This window comes from Nelusetta ayraudi, unplaced genomic scaffold (assembly GCF_046127955.1).
Source record: "Nelusetta ayraudi isolate G7.1 ecotype Tasmania unplaced genomic scaffold, CSIRO-AGI_Nayr_v1 ptg000061l, whole genome shotgun sequence".
Taxonomy (NCBI): domain Eukaryota; kingdom Metazoa; phylum Chordata; class Actinopteri; order Tetraodontiformes; family Monacanthidae; genus Nelusetta; species Nelusetta ayraudi.
Genome location: NW_027466111.1, coordinates 341,724 through 353,834, shown reverse-complemented (window position 1 = coordinate 353,834; position 12,111 = coordinate 341,724). Strand labels below are relative to the sequence as shown.

At 46.0% G+C, this 12,111-nt stretch overlaps 1 protein-coding gene across 1 annotated transcript; it reads right to left on the bottom strand.

Annotated features, from left to right (window-relative positions):
• Positions 1-205: 205 nt before the first annotated feature.
• men1 (multiple endocrine neoplasia I) lies at positions 206-12,042 on the bottom strand. The gene is made up of 10 exons (XM_076040451.1): positions 11,840-12,042; positions 9,758-10,235; positions 8,503-8,711; positions 7,743-7,871; positions 6,987-7,027; positions 6,787-6,874; positions 6,160-6,296; positions 4,183-4,330; positions 2,499-2,672; positions 206-1,499 (listed from the first exon to the last, which is right to left on the bottom strand). Exons 2-10 carry the CDS (start codon positions 10,191-10,193, stop codon positions 972-974), a joined length of 1,890 nt encoding a protein of 629 aa, XP_075896566.1. The 5' UTR covers positions 10,194-10,235; positions 11,840-12,042; the 3' UTR covers positions 206-971.
• Between the last annotated feature and the right edge of the window lie 69 nt (positions 12,043-12,111).

Sequence of the window (12,111 nt, the reverse complement as noted above, 5' to 3'; positions counted from 1 at the left end):
TGCATCTTCCCTCTCTATATTGTAGAAGAAGGCATCGTGACGTTGCAGGCCAAGCTGCAAGGCATAGCTGTGTAATCAATGTCTCCATCACCTGTACATACGGCCACCATATAAATAAATAAATAAATAAATAAATAAATACAAACACTGGCAGGAAAAACAAGTGTCGCGCACGCTGCACCTTTACAGTCACATACGCATCTAAATCGACTCGAATTTTTTTGTCAAGATTTATTATTTTCAGATACAAAAACACATAAACAAGAGACAAGTTATCAAGCAGAAAGGATGTCGTAGGGCCGCATACTGCGGCTCGTTCTCAACAGTGTATGGTCTTCCTGGTCCCCTGTAGTCATTGCGAACAGGCCGAGCTCAGCTATTCTCACAACTAAAGGGCCACCAATTTGGAAATGAAGAAATGCAAAGTAAGGCAACAGAGAGCTAGCGAGAGAGAGAGAGAGAGAGAGAACATGTCGACAGAGCAGAAGTGGACAATGTTACACAGTAACTATCCTAACTTAATAAATCCAAGTCTTCAGTCGTGAGTAGACTCCTAGTGGTACGAGTTGAAATTGACACAAGTGCACACACAGAGCTGTGGTTATTATCCTCATTACTTTGGGTTCAAACGGTTGCTTGGTACGAAAGCTGGTACGCAAATGGCTGCGATTAAATACACAAACGTGACGAGCGCTTACAATTCAAGGAGAAGACACTTTTCTCACACGTCACTGTTTACCGGGCTGCGGTTAAATAAAACAGAAATAAAATTTCCCGTTCAAAAAACCTGATATGTTCTGTGTAACTCAAGAGTGCAACTCAAAAGTATTGCTAGGAACTGAGCGGGACCTGGCTGCAGCAGAAACCTCTGAATGGAAGCGCAGCTCTGGCAAAATGAAAGAAAAGCAGGAATGCCGTTCACAGTATTTCCTAAAGTTCCACCGACTCCTGCCGACCGTCGGCGCCAGCGACTAGAGCGACTTGCGCTGGCGCTTCATGAAGGACATGGAGTAGTCGCCCGCCGGCGTGCTCTTCTGCCTCTTCATCTGCACCTGCGACTGGGCGGTGAGCTGCAGCTTGATGGCGCTGGAGTTCACCTTGGCGGCGCACAGGAGCCCCTTCATGCCCTTCATCTTCTCACTCTGGAAGACCACCATGGGCCCACCAGGGAGAGGAAGGGGGGACGCCTGCTGCTGCTGCTGCTGGGGTGAAGGTGAGGACACGGGGTCAGGGCTGGGACACTGGGCTGCTCCTCCTCCAGCGGCTCCACTACGTGAGGCCTGTCCTTCACCCACCTTCTTGGGCTGAGCTGCCGCGGCGGCAGGTTGGGCAGACGGGGACGGGGACGGAGGAGCGCCGGGCGACGGAGAACCCTGCTCGTCCAGCTTGGACTCCCTGCGCGGCCCTCGTCTGCGGCCCTCGCGGGGGTCGTCGCTGGACTGGTCGTCGTCGTCCTGGACGTCCACTTCCTTGGTGATGATCATCACCTTCTGACGCACCTTTGAAGTCAAACCCGCAGTGAGACTCGCACGTCTGCCTGGCAGTGTGGCTTCTCTCTCTCTAAGCGCAAACTCAATTACTCGCTGGCGCTTTTAAAAATCGCACCGTTCTACTCCTGCACGACGTCACACCTGCCAATCGAAATCTGTCAAAATTCTGTGGGGGCAAATTGTAGAAAATAGCGCAGCGTACGCATAGAGTTTGCACTAATGGACCCGAAAGGACAAACTGGGAAGTTAAACTGCAAAACCTTGAAGCAAACTGGGAACTCATTTCTTAGAAATGTCACATTTCCTGCATTACACTCCCATAATGGCCGCTGATGCCGAGGGTCAGTAATCAATAGGGAGCAGCACCGATAGCACTTTTATCATATTCCATAGCCAGTACTTAGTCAGGCCATTGCATATTAATAGACGTAGAATTACCTGTTGTGCTGTTTGAACGACGTTCCTCAACGTGTTTTTATAAAACAAGTTCCACTGCAGTACAAATTTAACAAACCCGTCATATATTGACACATCTGCAACTGCTATCGGCATGTATTTAATGAGTACCAGTAGGTACGAGTATGGGAAAGATGAATCTGCTGTTTGTCGTGACTTCAGTTCTTTTAAACTAAACTAAAAGTGTTTCGCTATCGGAGGTCCTTTCTTCCTGCAGCTGTCTGCAACGAGCAGCGCCCCCTGTAGACTACTCGCTCTGCACATACACTTTATTTGTAGATATGTTCATATTTAATTTAATTTCATTTAATCTCATTTTTATTCTTAAAATGCTTAGATATTTTTTTTACCATCTAATTTCTATTTTTTTGATTTACATATACTTGTTTGCAGTGCTGCTTATTGTGTGTCACTATCACCTTGCTGCTGTAATGCTGGAAATGTCCCCACTGTGGGACTCTAATAAAAGGAAATCTTAATCTTAATCTCATCCACAAGAGGAAAGCAGACATTATTGAGATTCAAAGGCGGATTTATGGGGCATTTTCTCACCTGGGCGTCGAAGCGACTCAGTGACTGGACCAGGTAGGTGGCCCAGCCGACGTGAAGGACGGGCGTGGGACTGCCCTCCTCCCACTTGCAGATGCCGTCGTAAAAGCGGAGCAGGTGGGCAAAACATTCGGGGTCTTGAAGTGCAGAGAGGGCGGCGGCCTGCTTGGGGTGCTCCTGGAGAGGACAAGCAGGCTCTTTAGGAAGTCCAGCTGACGTAACAAAATAATACAGTAATAATAATAAAATGTCTCCTACACTCAGCAAACAGCGTGAACGAGAGCTGCAGTGTGTACAACGCTGCCTGTCTCAAGGTCAAGCTATGACCTTTACCACGTTCAGACTGCCGGGCCAAAAATACGATTTTTCTAGCCCATCCAGATTGAAACCGGATTGCTCTTTAGTAGTCTGAACAGTCACGAATCACATCAAAATCCAATTTTTGCCCAACGGACTGAAACCACCTTGGGGCGGTCTCAGTGTGGACGGCTCCATTCACACTGGGGGGTGGAGTGGAGGAGATGGCCATCGACGCTCATGTTGCCCGCTAGCTCGCGGGTTTAATCTCGCGGTAAGGTATCAGGTGACCGAGACGGGCGCCTTGACATGCGTCAAGAGTTGAGCGCTAGATGGACGTAACGGAGAGAAAAAAATAAAGTTGTTCAGAGTCAGATAATGAATTAACGGGATTAATTTAACCGGAGTTGATTATTCTTTCTGTCCGGCCCGGTACCAATTGACCCATGGACCGGCACCGGTCCACGGCCCGGTGGTTGGGGACCTCTAGCAGGGAGAGCCACCAGAGGGCGCCACTGGAGGTGCGGAGCTGTACCGTCATGGAGCAGACAGAAGCAGTAGCAGACAGTAGTCGGTCCCTGAACAGAGGAGCAACCTCATTGGCTCATCAGTGTGTGGGGAGATACAGTAGCTCCAGTAGGCCCGGTCTGAACAGAGCCACATCCCATTTGGACACTGGCTAAAAACAGGTGACTATGACGGTTTGTTGCAAAATAAAAGCGATATTTCTAAAGATTTCGACAAAGTACAATAAAATTGCAATTTGCTGGTGTTTGCATTGAATGGTGTGAAGCGCATACGCCGTAATTTCATCTAAAATCTCGCGGGACGAGAACTACGTTTGCTTTTGTCTGTTTCTGTTTGTTAGCTGTCAAGAATAGTTGTTATATTTTTCTCTTTGATTACTTGTAAAAAGTATTCAGTCTCCTCCTCCGTCCAACAAGCCCACAGACTCCAAGTTGGCTCCCACCCAGTTCAAAAGACGTTGCTCACCCAGCGCTCACTGCATTAATGGGCCCAACAATGCTTTTTGGGCCTATGGGATGTGTTTGCTGCAGTACCGCAAGTGGCCACTGGGGAAAAAATGGCACGCTGCCATATCGCCAGTTCGATATCCAGTTCTTTACAATGCATCCACGCTGTCCAATCACAACTGGTCAGTGAACTGGTCACGTGACCGTGCACGTCATGTCCCGCTAGCGTGTAAATGCGAAAAAAAGGCTCTCCATGACACTTTAGCTATACACGGATCTACATGGATGGGTCTGAAACACCCCCTCATGACAGCGTCAAAACCTTTGAGTCATATTTGAGAGCCTTTTCCAAGTTTATTTCTTGCAATGTTTAGGTTTTGTGCAGTCCTAGGGGTCCTGGAAACGCTGCTACTCACTTTGGCGGCTCGGTCCAGCCCCTCCCCCGCCACCGGCGCCTCGCTCTCTGCAGCGGCAGCAGTTTCCTTCAGCAGGGTGGGGATGACGTCATTGGCAATGTCGAAGAACTCCTTGTAGATCTCCTCGTCCTCGCGGAAATAATTATAACTGCGGGGGGGGGGAGAGAGAGAGAGAGAGAGAGAAACGTTGAAGAGAAGAGAAACTATAGGCAGCAGGACACATGACCAGGACCAGCCAATGAGCTGCCAGTCAACGGTACAGGCCAACCAGTGGGTGACCACCTTAGGCTGTGTCTCAATCCAGGGTCTGCGTCCTTGGAAGGAAGCATCCTCCGTCTGAAGGAAGCGTCCTCCAAGGACCCGGCCCAGAAGGTCCAACCCAAACCCCGCCTCCCCGGTAACCACAGGGGACTGTCTAGCCTTGGGCGTATTTCCTGGTTGCATCACCGCCGTTCCCTCCTGCTGGCCAACCCCGGAAGTGACGTTTTTTTATAGCATCAAGCCAACCATTGGTTCTCCATCTAACGATGGCGTTGGATGTTCAAATCAGTAAAAACCCTGCGTTGAAAAATTTCAGCCGACTTCCCAGGATCCCAGGATGCTTTGCAGCAGCACGCAAAGCTTCCTGGGATACAGAAGGACGGTTAGTAGTAGCGGTGCAGCCTTGGAATGGGCTAACAGTAGGGAGCATTCCCAGTACGCATTAGGAGCGTCCTTCGGATTTTTGGGAATTGGGAGGAGCCTTCACGCAGTGCTATGACGCACCTGACCTTCAAATGCAGCCTTGGAAGGATGCAGAGCCTGAATTGGGACGCAGCCATTGACTCAGAGAGGTCTTTGTGCGGACCTGTTGCACCTCACAGTAGAAACACAAGCCGTCCAGACACAACAACACATTCAACTCTTGTATAATCACACACTGGGACTCCTTTTGCGTATTTGTGTACACACACACACACAATACTACCTCCTGTAGTCGTGTGCGCATAGGGCCGACGGCAATTAAAAAGAAAAACAATGGGGTGGCAGGAAAAAGGAAGTTGATGGACGGGGAGAGAATGTGTGTGTTGCGCTATTTTTAGCTGCAGCTCACAAACAACATGTTCAAAAAGCAGGCCGAGTGCAGTGGGTTGGAGCAGAAGAGGCACGAGGTCCAACCGTTCAATTAGCCTCGTCAATCTATCAAACTTCTCGTTGCGAGGCGGTGAACCCCAACCACCAAAGGCGGCTCGAAGCGCTCATTAATTATTATGTCACTACGCATCTGAGAGGACCTGAGTGACATCTCCTTTGAATCTCTTTCATCCTGTGTCTCCAGTGAAAGGCAGGTTTGATGCGCAGGCCTGTTTAAAAGATGTTTCATTTGGATGAAGGAGATTATTTCTTGATCTTTTGAAGCCCGACAAGAGTTGGTTTTCACTGCCATCTTGTGCTCAAACGATGAAATGACAACCACAGCACACACACGCACTATAGATACATATATACATATATACATATATATATATATATATACATATATACATACATATATATATACATATACATATATACATATATATATACATATATACATATACATATATACATATACACATACATATATATATACACACATATATACACACACACACACACACATATACACACACACACACACACTATATACATATATATATATATATATATATATATATATACATACATATATATATATATATATATATATATATATATATATATACATACATATATATATACATATATACATATATATATATATATATATATATATATATATATATATATATATATATATATCTCCAAAGAGCAACAACAGTTTGAGGAGGTGGGACGCTTCATCGCCCCCCCCCCGTCCAAACAAACAAATAAAATGATTTAAGCGGTGTATAATGAGATGATAATTCTGCATTCGTTAAAAAGCTCCTATATTGCATGGAAGCAGAGTGGACGTACCCCTGCATGACCTGCGCTGCGTCGGCCCAGGCCCTCAGAGCCTCCCGGACATTCCTGTGTCTGTAGTGGAAGCCCGCCAGGTACATGTAGGGGTAGATGTGCTCGTTGTTGTAGTGCTTCTGAGCAGAAGTGACGGCCTGAGGGATCACAAAGCGAGCAAGAGCACTTGTCAGACAAGACCTTCTCCAAAATAAAAGCATAATCCACAATCTAGTACAACCTACGAGTGAGTGATTTATAATATATATATATATATATATATATATATATATATATATATATACATATATATATACGTGTGTGTGTGCATACATGTGTGTGTATATATGTATACATACATACTAATAAAACTATAATACTACTAAAATTTACCCTCTGGACCTTCAATGCAACCTGAGTAAACCTGACACTGTGTTGCAATGGGAGATGATGACACGAGGAGCCTGCACGACAATGTAAAAGCTTTACGTCGGCTGTATCTTGATAAAAACTAACTGACGGACAGCATTGCAACCAAGACAAAAAAACAACCTTGAACCAAGGTCAATGTCACGTACTGAAGTGGGCAAGATGAAATATTTAGACAAGGTTTGGAGAGAGGTGTGGGCAAACTGCCTCAGATCCTACCTGCAGGTGGATCTTCATGGGGTTCTCCTTGCCTGGAATTGGTTCCTGGTCTTCAAGATCTGCAAGTGTGCCCATTGCCATTGGATACCTGGTCGCACGGGAAAGAGCCGTGTGAAATAGACGCCAAACTCCTCCCAGGGACGCTTGACCTCAATACAATGGGCTACTTGCATGAAGTGTTTGCTCCAACACAAACTCACCTGTCGAGGTCGCCTCGGTCATACAGCAACCAGAGGAGTTTCTGGGATGGGAGGGGCAAAGAGAGCGAGAGCAAATCAAGCAGAGCCAAAATGAACACCGCTTTCACTTCATAGACAGGTAATACATCTGCAATAACAACATCAACAACAACATTCATCACATTTTATATGAGACGCCTTGATATTCAGAATCTAATATTATGTTCATGGTCCCTTGAAACTGAGAAATGACTACGTAAAAATTATTAATTATTAATACAAATTATACATACAGGTACTACCCGAATAATGATAATATCAAGTAAAAGTTGTTTTATTTTGGCAATTTAACATAAAAGATGAAAGCAACACATTTTATTGAGCCATTGCACACAAATTGACATCTCAAGCGGTTCCTTGTTGAACTGAACATTGTTCTAAAATTTGAGGGTTTTTTTGTTGTTTTTTTAAGCTGCAAGACCTGATCACCAAAATCCATAGAAATAAAAACTTGAAATATATTGATTTGCATATTATTCCTTTATATAATATGTCCCATTCACCTTTTAAGTTGAATTGCAGAAATACAGCAACCTGTTCAGGAGATTCTAATGTTCTGGGTAGTACTGTATATATAAAAACTAAACACACACACACACACACACACACACACACACACACACACACACACACACACACACACACACACACACACACACACACACACACACACACACACACACACACACACACACACACACACACAGCCATGTTCACCTGTTGTAGCTGCAGTAGTTCGGAGCTGTCAGTGTGAAGGTCCAGTGAGGGGTTGATGGCACAAACCATGAACGCCACCTCCATCTTTCTGTCACATTTCATGTAGGAGCCCTTCAGGTACAACCAGCACTGCAAGAAACACAAACCAGCACAAGTTTAGAAATGAAAAGGACACAAAACGACCCGCGTTCCTTTCTCACAGTCACTGAGCAGTGATAGGACGTGAAAAGTCGTGACTCTGTTTGAGAGTAGACCAGGCGTGGGCAAACTACGGCCCGGGGGCCATATGCGGTCGGTTAAAGCTTTTTAATTCGACCCATCAAACTTGAAGAAATGATATCAATAGTCAGTCAGTCATCAAACAGCTGTATCTCCTCCATGTTTGCAGTGTTTCCAGAGTCGTGTCAATAAAGAGCTCAACACCCTGGTGGTCCAGGGGTGGTTCTGGATGGTTCTAGATGGGGCTGGGTGGTTCTGGAAGGTTCTAGATGGTGCTGGTTGGTTCTAAGAGCTAAACACCCTGGTGGGGCTTCAAAGACACGGATTTGGTTGCAACTTTGCTTTGCTTCATTTTCCATTGACATTGCAGCAACATTTTTCTGCATAACATCCCACGATAGACTGTTTCCTCCTATGAGGAGGCTCACCACAACACCCCATCCATCTGCTGCTGCTCCGCTACCCCCCTGACACACTGCACAACTCATAGTGGCCCCAACAGTCAAAAAGTCCCCCCCCCCGGCCCCCGGTGTGGACTCACCTTTTCATTGACTCCCACAGTGACTGTTTGTCCGCGCCGGTCCTCGTTGCCTTTGCCGTGCCACGTGACTTCAGCCGACTCTTCTCCATTTTTGCCAAAGATGACCCAGGCGTGGTCCTCGGACAGCGCCAGGTGAACGTCCTTCAGTCCCAACACCTGGCAGGCTGCGATCACAGCGAAGGCCACGCCGGAGCTGTCCAGTTTAGTACCTGGATGGAGGTCGAATCACGTTCACCAAACTGACAACAGCACTGCCAGCACCAATCTGAGCAAACACCGAGCGTCACCACAGGGCTGCACACACACAAAAATAAAAAATGTGATGGCGGTTCAAGTGTGCAGTGAGCTCATTTCTAAAACGTTTGCGATATACCTCTATATCAGGGGTGTCAAATATACGGCCCGCGGGCCGGATCAGGCCCGCAAACTGTTTTCTTCCAGCCCGCGAGATGATTTTGCAAAATATAAAAACTGCAATTCATCAATGAAAGAAAGTGCTGTTCTAAATGTGTCCACTTGGTGTCGCAATATCGTTTCTGCTTGGCAAACAAACTCAATACTGGGGCTGAGCAAACCCGCACCAGTACATCCACTCACGCCTCCTATTGGCTGCCCTCACTGCCCCAGAACCTCTCTGTCCAAACAGACCAAGCTGACGCAGAGCAGTGTTGCCAACTTGACGACTTTCTCCCCCCAAAAAGTCGCTATTCTCCCCATGGCGACTTTTTTTTTGTTGTTGTCAAAAGCGACTAGCGACACCTCTAGCGACTTTTCCTGGTGTCGTTACGTTGCGATTAAGTGCAAATTGTCAAATTATGCAAATTAGACCATGAGGTCATTTGGCGACTTTCAGGACCGCCAGTAGCGACTTTCCTTACTGGGGAGTTGGCAACACTGGTGCAGAGTGCAGAGTGCTCAAAGAACACGGACAAAGTAAAACAAATAAAAAACAACAGGAAGTTGTCATTATGTTTGCGTTATTATCACCATGCCATGATTTTAGCGCTCCGCCCCCACTTGGGAAGAGATTTTCCTCCATGTGGCCCAGTGAACCAACATGAGTCTGACACCCCTGCTCTATATGGATAGGTGTGAAAAACCACCGCCTGAGAGCCTCAAAGCCATATTTGAGAGGTTTTTCCAAGCTGAGCTGCTTCCATCACCAGGTTTCTTTATCGCCATATTTAGGTTTTTGCGCAACTCTCGGGGTCTTGGAGACGCAGCGACAGCAGTAACCGTTTTGCTGAAGACATACCAGTGATGAGACTGAAGAGCGACTGGATGTGAGCTCGGTCCTTGAAGTAGGAGCGACTCAGACTGTTCCAGATGACGTCCGACACCTTCTTCACCAGCTCCCTGCTGGAGCCGCCGGCGAACCTGCGGTACTGCGACAGGTCCACGGCGCCGCGGATCTGGGCGGTGAAGCGCTCGTACAGCGCCGAGATCATCCCCAACTCCACCGTGGGGAAGCACGAGTTGGGGCAGTCCGGCTCCAGGGGTTCGAACCGCACCCCCGGCACGTTGATGGGCACCACCCTGTTGACGGCCAGGAAATGCTCGACGAATCCCAGGACGAGAGACAGGAGGGCGAGGTCGGGCTCCGACTTGCGGAGTTCGGCGTCAAAGAGCTGCACTACGCCGTCGATCCCCCGCAGGGGGAAGTGCTTCTTCTGGGTCGAGTGCAAACCCATGGCGGTTATTTTCTGCTCAGCTGTGATTTTACCCTCCTTTACCTGCAGAGCAGAAAAATATATGCAGGATTATTTTTTTTTTTCTTATATATTTTTATTTGAATTTATATTTTGCTTTTTTCAATGTTTTTGGTAGAACAAAGCCATTCATTATTATTATTTGTATGTGGGCAAGGCGTTTAAGCATTTAGCTTCTGCCTCAGCCTGTTCAGTCAAAGAAAGATGTACAGCCAGTTCATTTAAAACCAGCCTTCATTTTTTTTATATTACTGTACTTTGAAATAAATTCATTTTAATCAATCAATCAGATATCATATATTATTAAAAAAGCAGAACAATAGTTTTAACACGCTGCATCCTCACACTCATTCGAAAATTATGACATCATCAGGTGTAATCTGTCTGTGTGGAATAGTTAGGAGCTACTCCAGGTTATGTTGTTATATACCATATTTAATTATATTTTATATACTATTTTTTTCTACTACTGTAATAATGACACACGACAGCCGGCGTAACAGTTGAGGCTAAATGTGCATTAAAAACAATGGCGCTCAACTAGTAATGAATACAAGGGATCTGCTAGAAATGTATAAAACATATAATGTATAAAATTGTAAATTGTGCATTTACAGCAATGCATAGTTTAATTTTAAAACTTAATGGTGTAAATGCAACGCCCAAACAATCCATCAGGCAGGTAATGCCTGAAAAATGAATGGAGCAGCAACAAAGCTTTTATTTTAGATGTTTGGTTTTTTTTAAGATAATTTTATATGCCGTGTATATGATGTATACGTTTTCATACTGACACAAATTAACAATATATAAATAAATTAGCGAACAAAGTCGTATATCTTTTAAAACACTGTATCTTCATCGTTATTAATTAATTAATTAATTAATTAATATATGATTTTATTGAACGCGTGAAATTTTTCAAAGAACGCACAAAAAAAAAAGAAGAAGAAGCATATAATAATAAATTACACATTGACTCTGACTCGCCACTCGTTGCATAATGATGCTCACTGTACACGAGCGGCGCTTGTATCTTGAGTTGCACAGCCCTGCGGTGGGCGGGGCACTCCTACTACTACTCATTCGCACACATTCACTTCACGTCTGTGAACATCAACTCTGAATAGGCTCGCATTTTTTCCCCCACTTAACGTACAAATCATTTCCACAGACGCACACGCGTATGCTTGTGCGACAGAAATTCACCACCTGTGGAACTAATTGCGTAGCCCGGTTTCTTTAACGTAGAGGTTTTAAGTCTTAACGCACCTAAGTTCATTTAACGTTAGCGCCCGGTTCAATGCGTGCGGCTACGAGCGGGTATTGAACACACACAGTTTTATCTGAATCACTGCGAAGGTTTTATGAGACGAACGCCAGCCCACGCTGCAACAAAAGGGCTTGAGAGCAACTGGGCTGAGTTGGCCGCTACCGCTAAGTGATGAGGAGCTAACGGGCTAACTAGCCGGCTAGTTAGCTCAATACATCACTTCTAGGGGCAAGGGTTTAGTTGCTCCTCGCGCGAATGCGAAATACGTCATAGGGCACAAGGAGGAAGCAACACTCGTTCATTCCGAGAAAGTGGGCTCTCCGAATTAGCAGCAATTGTATTAGAAATTACGTACCCTTCCCTCACAGCCTCGGCCACATGTTTTTGTTTGTGTCGTTCTTTTTGCCGCGCAGTTCGCCTCTGCCGAAAGGTACCAGCGGTGCCACCGAGCGCCGCTCGCAATCACCGCCGATCTCAAAACGCCCCACCGCGGCTACTGGTCGCTAGTCCGCCGTGAAACAAGGCCCATCGATGCTATTTGCAACTCTACGATCACGCACTGAAGTTATCGTGATGTATGCCGGGAGATGTCGTTTTGGAGAAAGAAGGGGGACGCGCAGTGGGAAG

Bases quoted from the DNA above. Each gene is read 5' to 3' on its own strand.
- men1 (XM_076040451.1), bottom strand. From the start codon at position 10,193: ATGGGTTTGCACTCGACCCAGAAGAAGCACTTCCCCCTGCGGGGGATC. The intron at 8,712-9,757 runs GTATGTCTTCAG...ACCTCCATCCAG, and splicing joins GCTCTTCAGTCTCATCACTG to GTACTAAACTGGACAGCTCC. The intron at 6,297-6,786 runs GTAGGATCTGAG...GTGATCCCTCAG, and splicing joins CCATGAAGATCCACCTGCAG to GCCGTCACTTCTGCTCAGAA.